The sequence below is a fragment of the Pseudopodoces humilis genome, chromosome 5, assembly GCF_049639895.1.
Source record: "Pseudopodoces humilis isolate 2021_Gansu_Grassland_sample_001 chromosome 5, ASM4963989v1, whole genome shotgun sequence".
Lineage (NCBI taxonomy): Eukaryota > Metazoa > Chordata > Aves > Passeriformes > Paridae > Pseudopodoces > Pseudopodoces humilis.
Genome location: NC_142204.1, coordinates 1,634,853 through 1,655,555, shown reverse-complemented (window position 1 = coordinate 1,655,555; position 20,703 = coordinate 1,634,853). Strand labels below are relative to the sequence as shown.

At 44.0% G+C, this 20,703-nt stretch overlaps 1 protein-coding gene across 12 annotated transcripts in view; it reads right to left on the bottom strand.

Annotated features, from left to right (window-relative positions):
- CACNA1C (calcium voltage-gated channel subunit alpha1 C) overlaps positions 1-20,703 on the bottom strand; it is a 463,574-nt gene that overhangs the window by 33,554 nt on the left and 409,317 nt on the right. For 7 of the 12 annotated variants that reach the window (XM_088055720.1, XM_088055721.1, XM_088055726.1 and 4 more), the window contains 2 exons: positions 20,232-20,315; positions 2,122-2,154 (listed from right to left, as the gene is read on the bottom strand). In XM_088055720.1, coding sequence (XP_087911846.1) covers positions 2,122-2,154; positions 20,232-20,315 — 117 coding nt within the window. The remainder of the gene's footprint in view (positions 1-2,121; positions 2,155-20,231; positions 20,316-20,703) is intronic. The other 5 variants (XM_088055723.1, XM_088055725.1, XM_088055727.1 and 2 more) reach the window with 2 other exon arrangements.

The window sequence follows — 20,703 nt, the reverse complement described above, 5'->3', positions numbered from 1 at the left end:
ATTTTAAAATAGTCTTTCCTCTGGCCTGTTTTTTCTCACAGCATCTGCTTTGTCCCTAAGCATTTTCCCCTGGGGTTGTAACCAGCTCTGACGTTCCTCAGCCTTCACATGTGTGAAGGCAACATCCATCTGAAGGCTGCTGCAGCAGCAGGCTCACCTGGCCTTGGCAGAGGACTCGCTGCCTAGCTCAAGGGCACAGCAAATGCCATGATTCCCAGTTTATTAAGCCCCTACAATACTGTGCCAAGCCTGTGGAGCTGGTGCCTTCCTGTAGCAGCGCTGTGGGAATGTGACCTCCTGTCACGGGGGGAGATAACGCTGTCACCCTGCCACTTTGACCTGCTGTGGAGCAAAGTGCATGGAAACCTCCTCTGTGTCCCCACCCAGGCTGCAAAAACTGCAGTTTGAGTCTAAACACCACCGAAAGAGCAACATTTAGGAGGAAGAAACAGTGCAGATCACCCCTGCTGTTAACTACTCACCACTGTGTAAACCAAGAGAGAACAGACCCTTTGGATTTCCTGTCACTGGGCAGTGCAAACAGCAGCTGCTTGCCTGTCTGCTTCTGATAAAACCCAAGGCCCAGCAGCAGCAGCCTGGGTGGGTGTTTGTGGGGTTAAAAGTCGGGATGCAGACGTGTACCTGTGTGCGCTCCCAGCCTGGGAGAGCGGGCTGGTGCTCAGCTCTGTCCCTGTCCCTATGCAGGGCCTTGGTGTGACCCCTGCTCACACAGAGAGCTCAGCACCATGTGCAGCAGTTCAGGATTGCACCCAGCTGTCTGTCTGTCTGTCTGTCTGTCTGTCTGTCTGTCTGTGGTGTGTCTGTCAGCAGGTAGCTTCCTCCAGCCCGTAGCCAAGGCTGACACTCGCTGCCTGTGGAGTAACGGGGCGAAAAAGATGAGGGAAAGCTGAGTGCTCCCCACACCTCCATCCTTGTTTGGTTATTTGGACATCAGGCTGTGAGCTTCAGTGAACTGGAGGGAGTTTCTCTGAGGTGAAGGAGGAAATGTGGCCTCCAAGGAATCAAAAATCATGGCACTGAATACTCTGAGCTCTACAATCCCAGAGGGATAGCTGTAAGGTCAAATACCTCTTCCAGTCCTGGAGAAGCCAGGCTCTAATACAATCTAAAACAGAGCTGAGGTTGTGTGGACAGCAATCCTGATGTGTTTGTGATTAAAAAACCATTTTTTTTTTTATTCTACCTGCTGTACTTCTTGTTGGCTCGGCTCTTTAGGTGACAGCAAGCTGGGACATGGGTCTAGACAGAGGTTTTAGTATTCCTTTGTCCTTCCTTGCTGAGAGGAGGCAGATATTTATCTCTGCCCTCCTAGCATCCTGGAGCAGGCAAAGTCTAAGCAGCAGATAAAATAGAACAAATCCCTCCCTGACGCAAATCTGCAACTTACTGGCATCAAACCACTTAGCCAAAATCTCAGCGATGCCTCAGAAGATTACAGTCACTTTAAAACTAGGTGGCCATAGATGAGCTCATGCTTGAGTAGCCCTGCTTGCTTCCTCCTGGCTTTCATCCAGCTTTTTGAAGGCGTATCCTTGCTGGAGCAGGGAGGTTCTGCAGAGTGGCAATCCAGAATCTGGAGTTAGTGGTGGTGTGGGAACTGCCTTGCACACCAAGGCAGCAGTGCTTTGTGCACCATTTACTCTTTTTTTTTTTGTGCAAAATAAGAGCTCAAATGTTCTTAATTAATCACCTCATTGAAGAGGAGTTTCAGAGTCCCAGCCTTTCCTTTTCTGGAGGCTTGGACATGAAGTCACCCTGCAAACTCATTCAGCGTCACATCCATAGCAGCCCAGGGACGTGGCTTGTGGCTAACAAGAAATCTTACCAGGTCCAGTTCTCTCTTGGTGGTTCATTAGAAGGCAGAAGGACAGTTAACTTGACCAAAGGAAAGCTCAGGATGCACAAGAGATACACATGTGCAGCATATTCACAGCTCATGTGAACACCAGACTCACACCAATACACGACATGGCAGCTTCATGCACAAATAACTAGGCTGGGCTTGGAGAGAGAACTTGTGATCACGGAGAAGAGAAAAAAGGAGTGTGTTAGAAAGAGTGTCACAGAAGCTGGGAGGGTGGTCTGTATTTTTGGTCTTACCATAGAGGAAGAGCATTGGGTATGTTCAGCTGGCTTTAAAGAAAGGCAGACAGAAATAAGCTGTAATAAGTCTCCAATCAAGAGCCCTAGTAAACTAGGTCTTGGCTAACACAGGAGCAACAAAATGGCAGAAGAGGGCAAAAGGGAATTTGAAAGAAATGCACAAGAGGCTGGGCTTATTCCCTAGGATGCCCAGGGTCGAGGCTGGCCGTGGCAGAGGAAGGTACAGCTGCCACTGAATTTGACATAAACTCTCTCCACATGTGAGTGCCACCCTGAGTGCTGGACACCCTGGCAGTGGAGGCACTGTGCTGGTAAAATGTTTCTTTTACCAATACAGGTAAAAGTCCAATACAGGGGCTGATTTAGGTCTCCCACTCAGATCCAGAGCATGTCTGCACAGGGACCAGCCAGCTTCTAGTGCATCCATCTGGTTTGGTAAACCCATAATATCCCAGTGCTAAAGCAACACTTTATAAATCCCCATTTCCATACAGTTCTGGGTGAGAGAACGGGTTGGGAGACTCTAACTGGCTCTTGACAGCCCTACAACACCCAGCACCAGCTGTGGGAAGTGGGTTAGTGCAGCTAATTAGCTCTCACTACCTTCACCCACCTCTCAGCAAAGCCCATGGCACCCAGTGGATTTGTTCTTGGAGGCCAGGCTGGGCTGAGCCGAGCCCTGGTCACGCCTGGAAGAGTCAAATTGCTGCAGACACTGCCTGATATTCCTTGATTAACCTCTGGGGCCACTTCCAATACTGAGAGCAATTCTGAAAAACACCCAAGGCTGCAAGTATCCTTAGGTGTAAGAAGCAGAATTGTAAATTAAATAAAACTGTCTTTATTAGGAGTCCTTCAGTTCAATAGTAATGTAATCCTTCAGGCTTAACCTCTACCCCATGCCAAACCTGTCTGCTACTTTAGCAAAGTGGGAACTGATGTATTTCTTCTTCTGTCAGTGTCAGAATTCCCCTCTAGTGCCATGGTGGAGTCCTGCAGCATGCTCCTGCTCTCCAAGGATGCTGCAGCAATCAAACTGGCATTGTATGACCTGAAGAAAAACTGTAGTTTGGATTGCACAGCCTAATTTTGGTGACACAGGCAAATGAGAGCAATTAAAAACCCAAGGTACACCAAGCCACTTAATAATTTGGGTTAACTCATTGGTTTGGTAGTGTCAGCTTTCATTGCTTTTGTCCTCCTATTTCACATGTTTGCTCTTGTGTTTTCAGATCACATACAGGCAAAAGTTGGCTTGAATACCAAATAAAGGAGCAGTGCCCATAGAGACATTTCTTACAGGTCAGGCATAGATTTTGATTTTGTGTTGCTAGGCAAACATCTTTCCAGCAAAACCTTTCTCTGTCCCATCCCCCTTCCTCTTTCTCGTTCTGAAAATCACCTTTTCTAACAGTAGAAGGATCCTTATCCTGCTGCTTGCTGCATTGCTGGTAGAAGGTACAGAGGCCCTTCAAAATAACTGAAGGAAGCCTAAAAATGTTCAGGATTCTCCATCCTTCCTGGCTGACAGTGTTGGTGAATCTGTGACTGACAGGCTGAAGAAACCTTTTGAGCTGCTGTGGGATATTGTGCCTTCATTGTCATTTCTTCTCTTATTCCCTGAGCTAACTGGGCTGTGTTTTAAGATGTGGTCAAAAACATACCAAATAATCTCACTGCCTGTGGTAGAGGCTCGAAAGCAGCACAGGAAAGGTTCTGCTAATGCTGGCAGATGGGGTTTGTACAAACTGTGGCACTGCGTGCTCAGGTTCCTGCTGTGCTTGTGCACACTGTGTGAGCTCACAAGGGGGAAATCAACCCCCAGCTTGGGGCTGCTGAAATACATTTTCTGATATCCACAAAGGTTTCAGAAAGGAGGCAAATCCTACCACCTGTGCCAAAGGGGCACCCCATGGACCTGAGCCCAGGTATCTGAGAGCGTGGTAATGGAATTTTCAAGTGCAGCCACACCGAACTCTAAAGCTGAGAGAGCTGCAAGATTCAAGGTTCCAAGAATCTTCAGCCTTGCCAGTGGTGTGGGAATGCCAATTTTAGGATGAGGACAGGCAACTGGCAGCTGAGAATGTTAGTGGTCATATCAGTTCCCAGAGGTGGAGGTATGGTGACAAGTTAAATTAAATGGAATTAAAGCCAGTGTCTATTGCCCATGTGAAGTGGATGGGATTTCATTTCTACAAATCTCAGAGCTAGGTGGAAAAACAAACCCTCGTCTGTTTAATGTCTCTGAAAGAGCTTTTGGAGAAGCTACACCACTGAGCAGAAAGCACTCTTGGCTGTAATGTTTAATTTCCAGCTGTCTCTGCTCCTGCCTGGAGTTTAACCTGCAAAGGAACTTCAAGACTTCCGTCCTGCCCTTCCCTTTTGGGGCCTGAGTAGCACGAGCATGCTGAATGGGAAAGGTCCACAGCAGGGTGGTCAGTCAGAGATGATGTTCTGAGCAGTTTCCCTCGTACAGAAGAGGGATCTGAAGTATAAATCACAAGTCCAAGGCCATATTTAGAGTGATATAGAAGGGAACCTTGCAGGCTGAGTGGGAAAAGAAATATCTGAGGCAGGATGCTCCGGTGTAAATAGGCTTGGGGGTGATGAGTGCATGCCAAAGACTCTTTGGGTATTTTTTTCCTTCCTTATTTCAATGTCAGTGTATTTAAAAAGACAACAGAGATGCTAAGGAGCAGAAGAGGCCAAGAAAGAGAAGAGAAGGTTCTAGAAGCCCAAGTAAAAACTCAATAGGATAAAGACTGAGTGATCCCTGCAACATGTCTGAAAACCTCCTCAGAATATTGTTGCCTGCATGCATCTCATTCACATTCAGTGTGTACCAGATAAATTGTGTACCTTTTTAAACAGATAAATTGCTTCAGCTGCTGCAAACCTGTGAGCATCCTTAGAGCCCCACAGGCACAAAAGAGGAAGGCAAAGCTTACCATGAAGTCAGGATCCCAGGTAAGGAAGTCTCTGGGAAAGAAGCCAAGTTTATTTAATGGAAGTACCTAAAATCTCAGAGATCACAGCACTGGATAAGGTAATTATGTTCCTGACAATCATGCTGTGGGTGGGTAGGAGGTTTTCTGAGAACTACTTGTGAAGAACACAACCTCTCCAGGCCCTGTTGAACCTCCATAAAGCCTCACAAATCAAACTTGGTGCCTGATGCTGCCATCAAGTGAAGGAAAAAGTTTCTGATGGGTTGTGCTTTGGGAGCTAGGAGAGGATAAAATTTGCACTTCAGGAGAACCGGTCTCAACCTTTCAGGAGCAACATGTAACAGAGTCAACAGAGTAGGATGTTTGTGCTGTGATGCAATCCATTCTGAAATTCTGAGAAGGGAAGATGTGGCTTTTCAGTCCTGTCAAGACAGCAGCAAAAATATGAGCAAAAAGGCTCTGTATAGTCACAGTAGTATCAAAGTTCCCTGAAATACCCATGGCTTAGAATATCCTGTGGATAAAGATTTGGAAGAAAACAAGAAAGTGTGTTAACAAGCAGATTGAAATGCAAAGTTCCAGTAGGAAATTCCTGAGAAGAGGTATGAATCCAGTGTTCATCCTTGTGGAACACTGGAGATGGAGGGCAATGTTGGGAGGTCTGAGCTCCTTTTGGCTGGTTTGCACAAGTGTAATGGCTCTCCAGAGGAGCAGCACCTGGAGAAGCCAGGAAGGGAGCTTCACCAGGTCTGTACAGTGTGTGTTTAATCCACACAACCACAGAGGCTCCTCCACTGCTGCCCAGGTATCAGTGTCTGCTCAGCAGCTGTTGAAGGCTGACTGCACCGAGATGACAGGACAGGACAGGCAGCATTCCCACTTGCCAGCACTGCTGATGGCAGCAATTCTTTTACACCACAGGACACACTGAAGATGAGTTCAACTCCCTTGGAGGGGATCCAGCCTTTGCTAGGAAGTCCAAACTGATCCTTTCCCTGATGTTTGAGGAGCAAAACTACCTTGCTGATAGCTTTTTACTTTCTGGCAACACTTTTGTTCAGAGGGATGAATCTCTTTTTGCAAGAGATAATTCAGCTTGTGGAGAGCATTTAGCAGCAGTGTTGTAATTGCTTTGCTAGAGTTGTCTCAGTCAGTACAGAGGTACAACTGCAGCCTTCTAGTTATGCCCTAGGTTAGGAGAGGTGAAGGAAATGTGTGTTTGAGATGCTGGCACCACAGTGTGACAGAGTAGCTTCATATTTCTCAGGAGAACGAGTGGTCAGATGCTTATGTTGCCTTTTGTGACAAACCTGTAATGGCATTTCTCCTCTGAGGAAAGCGTGGCTTGTGGATGAAGCTTCTGGGAGCCCACTTAGAGCAGCTGGTTGCTGGTGATGGATGTCTGCTATGGTATTTCCTTGATTGTTGAATTTGGAGTATGAAAAGCTCCCCCTGAAGATGCTGTGCCTGTTGGAAACTTGATGGTTGATTTATCTGCCTTGTCCCGTGAGGAAGGGGGTGATACACCTTCACTTCTTGCTTTTTTCTCCTCACTGCAGCAAGGGTGCCTCTGAGAATCCTCTCTGTGTAGTTCCTTTGCTTTTGTAGGATGTCAGCCTTTTCCAGATCAAGGTCTTTGCACACAGAGGTCTCCTCCAAGCCTCCTACTTCAGCCATGCTGTGACTTTGGGCACAAGGTGAAGGGTGGAAAGAGACATTCTGAGGAAAGTAGCTCATCAAAACCATAGGCAAGATGTGGAGGGGAATTAAAAGCACAAAGATGGCAATGGCAAACCACTCTGCTCTTCTGGAGATGTTTCCTTCCCTTGTGGTTACACTGAGATGGGATCTGCAAGGTTGTGAGTTTCAAGGAGGACAAGGATTTACCAAAGTAAGGGGAATAAAAGAGGTTTAGAAGTTATCTGTGCCATGGGGACATGGTAAAAGAAGGCACTTGACATCCTCTTGTATTAACTAGACAAAATTCTTTTTTTTTTTTTTTTTGCTTCCCTGCAAAAATATTTTCTGTTAGAAGAATGCTGATGCTGAAAGTCAAATGTTCTGTAGAAACATGCCAATTTTGAAACAGGCATTTCAGAAATGGGAGGTTGAAATCTCACATTTTGTCCTCACACATTTTAATTTGGTTTACATTGCCATTATAAATCATATATAACTAAGAGAAAAAAAATCAATGCCAGATTAAACTGCTTTTACTCTACTGAGGCATATGTTTTGAATCTTGATTATTTCAATAGAAATGATCTTTTACTGAAAGTTTTTCAACTTTAAATTTTTCCTTCTATTTTAAAACAGAAAAAAAAATGTCACAAGGGGCTTTTGGAAACAAAAAAAATCAAGCCTCCTTATAGCTCTAATCTAAAAATAAAGGAGGCTTTTTTTATGATTTAGTGCCTATTAGAAAAGGGCACCATCTTACAGAAAAACTGGGAATTGAGGTGCCTTTACTGGGGCAAATGGTGAGCACCTTGTTGATCTCCCTGGAAAAAGCTCTGAGTGTTCCAGTGCAATTTACCATGCTGACACTCAGACTGCTTTGCAGAGGAGCCTGAACCCTCCTGCAGCCAGGAGTTAAAATTTCATTTGTTGCAAGGAGGGGAATTAGGAAAAAATGCGACATCTGCAATGAGGTTTCTCATCAGAAATCGCATTTCTGCCTGCTCTAACTCATGGGGGCCAGTAGGCACCAAGTGTCAGCTCATCCAAATTCAATATATATGCACTTATACTTCACTGATTCCACATGATCTCAGACCTCAGGGGGAGCATTACCATATCCCCATGCAACAAAAGCCTGTTTTGAACACAGTTAATAAGGGCAAGGTAACTTTTAAGCAAATGAGTCCTGGAGCTATCAGTTTTTTCCCCTTCATTTCCTATGTATTCTAAGTTTTTGAAATTCTGGAGCTTGCTTTTCTAATTAGCTTCTAATATGCAAATCATACCACTTTGAATAGTTTATTAATTAATTTTATATATATATATATATATATATATATATATATCCATGAAATTGTCAGACAGTAGTCTCATGGTTCCAAGTGCTTAAGGTAAATATAAGGAAAGTCAATTGCTTTAATTTGGTTATGCAGATTACCCTAGATTGACAATTAGAGGACAAGTAATGAAAGGGCTGCCTTTTCACACAGCTAAAAGCTCCATTTTTCCCCATGACTTTCAGAAAAGCAGAACAATTGGTAAAGTATATCTATGCAAATTATTCTTAATTTTCAGGATGTCTTAATAATCCTCCTCATTAGCTTTGGGAAATCAAGTCTTATGGTTATCAAGCCTGGGGGGCTCCTGAGAAAGAAGCAGATACAAACCACTATCAGAGATGTAGTGCTCATCTTCAGGTGCAGCTGAAGACTCAGAGAGGCAGGTGCAGCTCGCCTGTGTTTCATCATTTGTGTTCTGTGGGACAGGCAGCCAAAAAAAGCCCCAAACATCTGGATGAGAAGGTGCTGAAGATGAATTGAGCCATGAAAATAGATGTTGGAATGTGTGCAGGACCTTTTGTTTTACAGGTAGAGTGACTTGGAGGATCTCCTGTTTGAGTGAGAGAGGATTTGATGATTTGAACACCTCTGCCAGGAGCCATGTGTTGTGAACCCTTTTTTCATTAAACTTGCCTTTTTATTTGACCAATTCTTGATTCACTGGGCAATGGCTCCCGAAGGAGATGATCAGCCTGGAGCAGCCTGAGGGGGATGAGCCTGGGGACAGAACAGACCACTGAAAAAGATGGAGAGAGAGCAAGAGTGGGAATTTAAGTTCCCACAATTGCTCCAGCTTTCCTCAGTTTTATTGCCATCCATGCCAACAGTGTCCTCGTTGCTGTTCCCAAACATTCCAATGTGCTTCACTGCATTTCCTAAGGCAATGTTAACACAGCTTTTAAACATCAAACTCAGCAGTGTGTTTTTCACTGTGCTGGAAAGGGGCAGTCTTCTTTTCCTCCACCTCTTTAGAAAGATTTATGTTCTAAATTACATTGATCATTATTCTCTTTTTTTTTTTTTTTCTCCCATTGTATGGGAGGGAAGAGGGAGAGAAATCTGTGGGACAGGTTTCCCAAAAGGAGGAGCACAGCCTGTATCTGTTTTTGACTCATTCCAAATAACAGTTATTTTCACATCCAGGTTCTCCCATCCCAAAAACCCAAATAAATCCATCATCTTGACTTCTGTCTGTATCAGTGTTGTGAAAGCACAGCTGCCCTGGAGGGCTGCAAGCTGGGAGATGTTCTTGGACACACTTGGCCTGCTCAGGTTCCTGTGTGCTAAGGCCATGACACCGATTTTGATGTCAAAATAAAATAGAAGAAAACGACTGCTCAAAACGTTCACGCCAGTCCTAATGACTTTAAAGCCATGCTGTTGTGCACTGTGTAAGAGCTGATTCTTTCCATTTCTCGTAGCATCCCACAGCCTACCTTGGAAATGAGAATGGCAACAGAGCTCATCTCTGAGATGAACTTCCTGAGCTATGGACAGGCAGGAGTTTTGTGTCCAACACCTTGCAATGCTCCATTGGTACTGAGAGGGTGAAAGGCATCTACAGGCTTCTTCTTCCCCATGGACTGGTGATTTGAGGAATTAAGCAAACTCCCAGAGGCATGTCCTGCTGTGCTTTTCCTCTCTGCACTCGATGTTTGAGCACTTCTGCAGATATTTGTTAATTCTGAATTAGGTGATGGGATTTCATGGTGTGGGAAAAGGACAAGGGAGAAGGAAAAACAAAGAAAAGAGTGAAACTTGGTGTATTGGTGTTTCTGGGGTTTCTCTGGTCAGCCTGAGGCTGAAAGGAGGAGGGAGACCTTTGGACTTTGTAGGGTTCCAGGAGCACGTGAATCCAGAAGGAAACTTCAGTAGCATCTTTGTTGTAGCACACAAGTCCTGGATAAGTGATGTGGAATTACACTGGTGCTGTTAAGGCTGCGGTCTGCAGCAAAATCCCCGCTCCTCAGCATAAACCTGGGAACTGTTGGAGCCAGGTGGAGGCTGGACCAGGAGCAGGTTTTCCTGGGAAGGGTGGCAGGAAGGCTACCAGCTGAAAGATTCCACATGCAGCATTGCCAGGACCCATCCTTAAGGCTCTGGGACAGTGGGAAGATGGATGAGCCATCCTGTGCTTTGATGAAGGGGCTTAAAGAAACTGCACACGCCGCTGGAAGCAGGAGAAAACCCAATCCACTTTCATTCCAAAGCAATAGGGCTGTGGGTTGCAGGAGGCTCTGGATGACTGTAGGTGAACTATCAACCCCTGTCAGTTTTGTATAATTAATCTTTGCTCAAGGGAGGATACCCAGAGATACCAGCAGCCCAAACAGAGAGATTGTTATGGACCGTTTTCATCTGAGATTTGTAGCAGCTAGTATTTAATTCCCAGTCTGTGTCTTTTCATTGCCTTTTAAATTAGAAAGTTATTTAATGTTGATGCAGAACATTTCCTAAGAAAAAAAAACAAACCAGCCTACAGACTCATATTGGATTTCTGTATGATATTATAAATCCCTACATGTCATTCTGGGATTTGAAATGCCAATCACAGGCATTATCAGAAAACATTAGAAGAGGTCATACAGAGACTGGGGATAGATCTTACAAAGCTACTGAGCAACATCTTCTTGTTCTACACATCTTTCCAAGAATAAATTATTATTGATTTGATGAATTCTTTGGTAAAATAAACAAGGGTAGGGACTGTTTAGATGATATGTAATGCCCACTGTACGTGATTTACTGTGTTCAAGTATGGTCAAACAGTTGAGTCTCAAATTCCCTGTTTCTAAACCTCAATTTGTTTTTGATGTTTTTCTATTAACAAGTGTTTCTTTACAGCTGAGGCAGCTTTGCTTTCATGTCTGTTCATCTTATGTGAAGATGTCAGCTTGGTCTGCAGCAGGGGATGGGTCCCATTTAGCAGATTCCCAGGAAGATCTGTGAAGCAGAAGTTTGGTTGGCATGTTGTGCCAGACAGTCTTCACAAAGAAGGTAAGAGCACAACCATGTTAAAACCAGATGTCTATTAAGAAATAACATAAAAAAACCCCACCCCTCTTGTGTTTGCCTGGCTGGTGCATGAGAATGTAGAGGAAGCAAGGCAAGAGCTAAATGAGGGTGCTATATTGACTGTATTAGAAAGGTTAAAATGAATTTATTTGTGTTTCCTTTGATTACAAATCTGGGTGAGCAGCAAAGCCCTCCACAGCTGGGTCTGGATTTGATGGAAGTCTGTACATTTGGGTTGGCAGACTGGTACCACCACCAAGCTGAAAGGCTGCCCAGTGCCTGGCACAAAAACCCTCACCAAGGGGAGCAGCTCTTCCCCTGGACTGGTGGGATCTTGGCTGAAGACAAAGAGGAAAATCTACTGCTACATAAGATAGGAACTTCTTACTGCCTTGCTGAAAATGTCTGCTGCCCAAGATTTCAGCAAAACTGGGAGAAAATCACTGGGGAGAAGAAGATGGGGGAGAGGAGCAAGTTAAAGAGGAAAACAAGTAAAATGCTTGTGTGTGTGTGTGTGTGTCTTCCCTTCTTCCATCACCTCCACTGCTTTCATTGAACTGGTAGAGCAGCCTGGACCAGTTAGGAATTCTCTAAATACGCACAAGAGTCCAAGATGGTGCAGGCAGCGAGGTCTTGTAGCACTGATGCTAAAAGCTCTCGTGATTCTCATGAGGAACAGGAGCTTTTGCAGCAAAACTGAGTGAGTGAAACACTGGGGTTTGTGCCCTCTCAGTTACTGCGGTCTGTGGGTGGGGAACAGCGACACTGGAAAATTCCTTGGGTGTTCTCAGCAAGGTAGGTCTGAGAAACAAGAGAATTAAACTCCAGAAACATCTTTCACTGCTTCAAGGAATTGCCTCAGATGATGGAACCGGCTGGATCTGAGCTCACCCAAGCACCTTTTTCACCAGCTAAGGGTGCTTAGAGATCATTAATTAACATTAATATACTCAGAGATGATCTAAGGAATCAAGAGTCAGAGATTTTTCTGTGGATTCATATAAAGATACAATCTCTATTAGAGTTCAGGGAAAGTTAAGAGAAACTTTTGCTAGGCAAAAGGAATGATTTATCCTGGCTAGCAAGCCAATGGAAAAATATAATCAGCCTGGGGTAGCTCTTTTAAATTTGAGTGTTTTAACTAGCTTTGTGGAAAACCACATTGGAATTAAAAGGAAGATGAAATATAACTGTAATATATCACAGATGTTGATGCCAGAGTATTGTAGTGGGTTTTTTCTTCAAAGTGCTGTGATAGAAAAATGACAAGTAAAATTAAATACTGGTCAGAAAATCTGGCTGAAGGCTTTTTAACAAGCTCTTTGTACTGAAATGTAGATGTCATACACTTATTTTTAGTATTGAACCAACACAGGACAAGGTCTGTGGTTCTTTGTGTTCCTACTATTAGCTTTTCCTCTTATTGTAACAATAATTTAGAGTCAAATAAGAAAACAGGACTTCTGCTTGAAAGACCTTAAAACCCAGCAAGGTTTTGGGTATATGCAAGCCTGAAATAATTAAAAGCACAATTCACTCCTCAGGACAGTCAGTGAGATGCTGTGGGCCACCATTTTAAACATTTTCACTCAGAAGGACTCCAGACAGGATTATTCATCAGGTCTTACAGTCATAGCACTGTCTTAACTTTCTTTTTGCTGCTTTCATATTTAGCCTCTAAGAATTTGCTCCCCTGGGTTCTTTATCTTCTGTTTCTCCTATTTTAATTAACGAGAATGTGTGTGGTTAAATTTTTCCTGTAAGGAAAATTTATTTTTATGCTACTCTTAAGTCTTCCCTGCATTAAAATACATTCTGATTTTTCTGTGGGGCCTGGATTAATGTCAGAAGCCAAGTATAACAATTTTGTGGAAATCACAATATTGAGGTACTTCCTTAAAATTGGGTAGTATGAAGAGTCTTTCAAAGTGGAAACTACATGTCTGCTTCTTATGGTGCTAGTGTGGCTAGCAACAGCTCAAATACTCAGATAAACTGAGGAAGGAGTCATTTGCATTTACTACCCCCTTTTTTGGACAGAAAATACATACTTTTTTCTGATTGTCCATATTTCATACAGAAAAAGTTGTGCAGTTACCAAAATGACCTCTTTTAAAGGGAAAAATCACATTATGAACTCTGGAAATGCACTCCAAATACCAACATTTTAAAGACAAGAGATTGAAAAAAATAAAATAAAGAGGCCCCATCATCATGACAAATATATACATAAATAAAACCAAAAAGAACCCTGTTCAAACATGGTTGTGGTTGGATACTTCTTTCTCACCAATACAGGGTGAAAAACACGCACTAGAATTGTTGATTAAGCATGGGAGGTGATCAAATTCAAATTGATCTAAGCCTAATCTGTAGAAGAGTCCAGGGCAGCTCTCCTGATGTTCTTCAAAGGCAAAATAAAGCACTTTCCACTCCTACTGCTCACAACCATGCTTCAACGTGGCTTCCTGCAGCTGGGGCCATCGTGGTGTGTTACCTGAATTATTCCAGTGATTAAAACACCACCAGATACATATTTATATATTAAAAAATATATAAAGAAATAAAAAAAAAAAAGCAAACTAAATCCACCCTCCTCGTTCCCACCCTCCCCACCAATTTTACCAGTAGCTTTCCCAAAAAGAGAACAGGTCATATATACAGACATATACACGCACACAGGGAGAGCTCGGGACTGCGGACAACTCTGGGATGGCAGCAGTAAGGGTGTGACAACACGAGATGCCAAAAGAAGCCACTGTGCTTCTCCAGCCCTTTGCTACATCATTTGGAGGCCTCTGCTACCCAGATGGCGTTTGAGAGGGAGGGAAGGGAGAGGGAGGGAGGTGTTTTCTGCCTCTTGCAGGAGGTTTGGGTGAACGAGCTCGCCAGCCGTAGGAACCGCAAAGATTTGCGTCCGGTGGCCAAAATCTGAGCAGCAAAGGGCGTGGAAGCGGAGAGAACCAGACAGGCAGAGAAAGACAGGCAGACAGACAGACAGACACAGCGACAGATATGAATGCCAGTCCCCAGTGAGGTGCAGGCTGGATGCAAGTCGTCCTTCCCGCGATCCTTGCTCCCTTGGAGGGGTGTGTGCACAGGACTGCGTGGCAGCGCTGCAGGCCTTGCGCGGGGGCAAGGACTGCAGCATCGTTTGAGCCACTGGTTCTCTGCCTTCTGACACATTGGTTGAGAGTGAAAATGAGCTCGTGAGGTTTAGTGTGGCTGGAGACGGGGGGGAGAGGAAAGCGAGGGAGAAAAGGAAGAAAGGCGGGGTGTGGGTTAAAAGGGAGGGGTGCAGGAGAGGGTGAAAGGGAGATTTAAGTATAGGCTTTCAGATATTCCAGAGAATGGGAGCAGGAGCCCATGGCAAATAATATGAAGCCTCTTGACACCAAAAGCGAGATGATTGTAAAAAAAGGCCTCATGCGCCTGGTTTAAGCCTGAGCTGCAATAAAATAGACTAAATGAGAAATCGCTGCACAAGTCTCCAAGTCTTGGGAGCTCAATGCTTTGGTATTTCTCTGGCCTTGCTGCACCACTACTCAGGATTCAATCAAGCTGCAACCCTCTGCTGACTTCCTAACAGAATTTGGAAACCTTTCCAGAAGTGGGAGGTGTAAAGTGCTCAGCTCTCCTGAATACCTGACGGACAAACACCAAACCATTACCCAGCAGGCTGGGGCAAAACAGACCTGACCAACATTTTTGAGGGCAGTAACACACCAAGGTGGGCTCTGGGTTTCCCTAACCTCCTTCACTACCTCCTGAAGCACCTGAGTCCTTTGTGTCCCCAGATGCCCACACACAGCACTGTGCTCCCCTCCTGTTAAAGCCCCACCATCTCCATCGACCCTCAAGCCACTTGCAGTGTTCACTCCGAGGAAAGAGGAGGGCGTTTTATGCACGGAAATATTCCATTATTTCACAAAAACCCTCAAGTCACGGGTTCTCTATCCCTGACAGTTCTCATCTCATAGCCATGCTCACCCCCCTGGCTCATCACACCTGCTGCATCACCTTGTGCACCTGTGCTGGGTGACTTCTGCTCCCCTGGGCCTCCTGCAGCGCTCAGACACACTCACACACGTTCACTGCATGAGCAGGCAGGGTGGACACCAGCCCGGGAGGTTTGCTCACTCATCCTCGTGCACCCCCAGGCACAGCTGACAAGCAGAGGCACCAGCAGAAGCCCTCAGAGACAGCCCCACAGACAGCCCCACAGACAGACAGACAGACAGACAGACACAACCCCTCCCTCCCTGACGGACAGACAGATGGAACCAAGCACACAACAGCCCCAGTGCCACTGTGCTCCCAGCTGGGGTGCCTCTGGAACTCTCACACGTCTGCAGGCCACGAGCAGCCCCCAGGGGCTCACCCAGCTCGGGGGGCACTGATAAGAGCACTGCTTTGCTGGCTGATGAAGGCTGAGCCACGCAGTTCCTTTGGTCTGACACTGGCAGGGGACAGGATGGAGGGAAAGGGCCCTATGCACCAAGGAAAAGTGAGTTTTCCTCCCTGACCAAGAGGAAGGAGGTCACATCAACACCTTTCCCAGTGACTCAGGGCCTGGCTGTTTTTCTCTCATTGCTTTGGGCACGGTGGCACAGCACAAATGGAACTTGATTGCCCCATTTGACACACAGCAACAAACAGTAATGAGCAGCTTTATTTGCCTGGAGGAGGGGACAGCAGGCTGTTAGTCACCTTTACAGTACTCAACTCCAGGCTGTGTCTGCTGATGTGGAAAGGAAGGAAATGCTACTCTGTGCTTGGGGCTACTTCTGGGATGATATAGTCCAAACCTGCTGATTTTTATTCAACTCCTATAAAATCTATTTCAAATTATAATAGGGGCTAATAATATTTACCATCTTAACAAATAATATTTACCATCTTAACATTTTCTTCTAAGGAGCTTAAATGGTTTTGCAAACCCTAATAATGGTACTTTTTTAGCACAAGGAATAATAGCAGTCTCTACTGATGGGAAGACTGAGGTTCAGGGATCTAATCAAAATCCAAGGAATATAATCCACAGACCCTACATCCCAGGCCTCATATATTATACCATTTTTCATCCTACTCCCCAAAAGTTATTCTTTGTCTTGAAGAGAGCTGGCACATGGTTGATGTGGTCTCTGCCTTGGAAGTTGTTTTTTAAGCAAAAGATTAAAAAGCCCTCTCCTCTTTAGTTACTTAAGAAGTGGCATAAGAGTGCCCCAAAACAGAAAAACTGGATATTCCAAAAATAATTTTGGGAAAAAAAAATAATAAGAAAAAAAATCTTCATTTTGTGGCTAGGATGTTGTACAGCAGTCACTGAGAGGAAAGCTCTGAAAATGCAGCTTCAGAGTCATGCAATTTAAAGGTGAATTTGGCAGAAACTGTGCCTTTCTGAGGTTTTCAAACACACCAGCACAACCCCTGAACCCATCAACAACCATTCACTGCACAAATACACATGAAATACTTGTGCTCCCATTCACACTCTTTTCCCCTCACACATGGATTTCTGCCTGGACACTCTCCCGTGGATTTGTAGCCCATACAGGCATCCAAACACACTCAGGGACACGGAGCACAATTAATGGAGTGCACACTCAAAGACCCACCCATGCACACTCACATGCATCTTAAAGCTTTTGCTCTGGGAAATTCCTCTTCAAGAAATGGAAATAAATATCTAAAGTTAAAAACAAAAGACAAACCAGAACGTGGGGAAACCACACAAACAAAAGCAAGCACGTACCTACACACACACACACACACAGTGGAGGCTGCCCACAACTACAGCTCTGGGTTTGCCTGCCCTGGTCTGCTGAACCTCTCAGATTTCAGGCTGATGAATCCATGGCTGCAGGTCAAACTGGTCTGTGCCAGGGATCTCCATCCTCCCTCCTAGCTGACCACAGTAAGAACTGACCCTTCACTCCAAGAGCAGCACCTCCCAAGATCCTACACCCTTCAGCTTCTAAGGAGTTAAACAGAAATATTTTACCTGCACCTGACCAGTCTCAACATCTCCTATTAACGGAGCTGATTGACGTTTTTGGGGTTTATTGTTCCTGTCATTTTCGGAGCCCAGGTGTCTCAGAACAAGACAAGACAGAGTACAGAAACACAGGGCAGGGCTGGCTCAAGCCCACAGACAGCGAGGAAGCAACAAATCCCCGAGGAGATGGGAGAAGTGTGTCTGAACATCTGCCTCACTCTGCTGGGGAGGATGACAATCGTCCGGCCAAGGTGGGCTGCTACTTCCAAAGCCCAATTCCTACAAGGTGTAACATACCAAGTGCTGCTAGCAGGGAGGGAATCTGACAGGACAAACCGACATACAGAACATTCTCTTATTCAATAAGGGTTATAAAAAGTGCAAAGGGATTTCAGAACATTTCAGAACAAACTCAATCCAGAGCTGCCGCTTATTTATCAGCGCATCAAAAAGGTTGTGCAAGTTTTTAGTAACAAACATTAGAAACTAGTAGCAAAGGACTTGCCTAGATAAAAAGAGAAGATTTAAACATGCCAGGTAACAAAAAGACGTGTGCAGAGATCTGTAAAACTGTATAGAAGGAAAGGATTCTTTAGAGGAAACAGAGGGACCATCACACAACGCTCTTCACAGCCCTTACTGAAAGAGCCAGGGCCAGCCCTGCTGCCTCCTCACCTAACACAGGTGCCTGTTGTTTGGGCAGAGGAGTGCCCACATTTTTCATAGGCTTCTCTAAGGGAAAACTGGATTTTGGGCCTTGCCTGACATGAACTTGTGCTGAGAGAGAGCCTTGTCACTGGCAATTAAGCACAGCAGCATGCGCAGCCCTGGAGACTGAAGATCACAACAAGCAGCAGCAGCATGACTGTCTGGACAAGATGCTGAGAAGGAGTGTGATTTATACTGCTTAAATTTGATGTCTGGGAGCTGGGTGTCTAGACAAACCTAACAAACCTAGACACTCACCAGTCACTGGTGGGCACCTCCAAATAGCAATTTATTTCCCTGTCACTGACACGTCCAGGGTGCCTGGGGAGGGAAGAATCCCTCACCACTAACAGCAAGAGGACACCTGGGTGTCTCTCTTCCTCTCAGACAATGGAAGTTAATGAGGACAATCTGAGAATCTGAATTTCTTCAAAAGGACCCAATGGATTTTCCTGCAGCCTGGGATTTTTTGACTATTTATGTACCAAAGCACAAGGAATTCCTTCCTTTCTGCTTAGAAGACTTTTGTATGGATTCAAATACAGCAGTCAGGGAAGTCTTACTGTTGTTTAATATGATTCATTTCCAGTTAACCATGTTTATTCCCTCCAGTGCCACCAACAGTTCTCCCTCTATGGATGAGAACTGACCTTTTAAACAATCTGAAGGCTGTTGTAAGTTTCCCTGCTTAGTTTGATTGTGACAAGTGTGGCAGAGAAAAGGTTTTAATTTCACTCTTAAAAATTAACAACCTCAGCCTCATTGTAACATCCCTCTGCAAAGTCAGCCTGATATTAATATCCACCTAGAAAAAGGGTAACCAAAATTGTTTGCAACATTCTGTGGGAAGTGTTGTAAGCAACTTTTGTCGTCCAGAAAGTAAGACATTTAAGAGGTGAAAAATAAAAGTTGCTTTTTAGTTAAAAACTATTTTCCATTCTTTCAAAAGATAAGGAAAATAAACTAGTTTAAAAAAATAAAAATTCATTTATTCAAAATCAAGATGTTACAGCTTGAATAAATAGTCCTGTTTCACAATAAAAAAAAAAAAAATAGAAAAAAAAAAGAAGTTGAGCAGAAATTAAACTAGAACCAAGATATGAAAATATTTTGTTTGGAAAGTTCCAAGTAAGGCATTTTTATTTTTCAAAATGCTACCTAATTCTTTTCCCTAAACACAGCACTGAGTGAGAACTATGCTGTCACTTTTCTTCTTGCAATGGGTTGCCTTTACAGTACACAACAATTCCAAGATGGAATGTCTATTCAACAGCCATATAATTTTGAAAATTCACTACTAATTTGAATTCACTACTAATTTTCTGTTCCTTAACCTATTTGCAGCAATTTTCCTTCAATCTTCCTATTTTCCTGGCCTTTATAAGCTGTTTCTTTCAGTGTAATTTTTGTCCATGCTCATAATCCCATCATAGTCTTTCTTTTGGAAATCTGTGCATTTCCTGCCTGTCCTTTGCCTATTTATCCTATAATTATAGGATAAATAACCCTATATCTCCAAAAAAAAGTGATATAGGAATTTTTTTTTGCCTGGTGTGATTTATTTCCTGCACACCAGGTGCTCATTTCAGTCTCCGTGGCTCTCTCAGTCCTTCACCTGTCTGAGATGGGCACGAGTGGGGCCAATCAGTGCAATCCGAGAGATGGAGCAAATCAGGTTGCAAACAAACCAAGAAAAAAGGGTTGGAGCTCTGGTGCTTTGTTTTCCTTTGAGATTTCTGCTTTGTTTTTATTTTACCTACCTTTTTTTATTTTATTTTTTTTGTCAATAATTATTTTCACATTTGAAAGGGAACATTAGGAGCAGGTCCCTCTTAGCAGAGGTGATTTGGTGTTTATTCCTGGGTGAGGAGGCACAGGGGGGGAATTCCTGTTTTGGTACCCTCAGTTCCACCTCGAAAGAACTGACCTTTATCTGTCTGTGGGGTGGAGAGTATTGAACTGCCATGGGAAACAAAGCATAACACTGGGCAGACCAAAGTGCTGGCCTGGGATTATTCGAGCAGCTTCCCATGGCACAAAGAGCTTTTTCACTTACACTCCACATTCCCCATCACTTTTCCTGCTATACAGTTTAATTCATGCCAGGCGGATTATGAAGGGGAGAAAATGATGCAACAATCCAAAAAAAAAGTCCTTTAAGTCGTTCAAAAAAGAAAAAAAAATAAAAAAATAAATTAAACCAGAATAAAAGCAAACCAAATAAAATGAAAAAAAAAAAAAGAGAGAAAAAAGGAAAAGAAAGAGCTTCGAAATGAAACAAAAAATTCTGAAAATAAAAAAGAAAGGAGGGAGGGGGAGAGAGAAAAAAAAATAAATAAAAAAATAATAAAAAAGAACCCGGGAAAGACAAATGAATGTTAGAGCAGGCACGATCATGGACAGACGCCAGCTACTTACGTTCACCTCGGTGATTGCTATATCAACAATGCTACCCACAACAATCAAGGCGTCAAATGTATTCCATGCATCACAGAAATAGTGCTGCATGTGGCAGAGAAGCCAAGGAGAGAGAGAGAGAGAGAGAGAGAGAGAGGAAAGAAGGAAGAGGAAGAAAGAATGAGAGAGAAAAGAGAGAAGGGAGAGAAAGAGGGAAAGGGAGAAAAGAGGGGGAAAAAAAGTAAAAAGTAAAATAAAAATAAAACGAAAATAAAAACAAAACAAAAGCATGAAAGAGGGAGAGAAGAGGAAAAAAATAAGAAAAGAAAGAGGTTACGTGGGCATATTAAATAGTCTCTTACCACTCTACAGTATTGGTTGCTCAAACCTCTGTAACGTTTCACATGATGGAGGGGATCAACAAAAGCCTGGTTAGTCAGAAAGTTACACTCAAGCATGTCTACCTTTTGGAGGGAAAAAAAGCACACACACC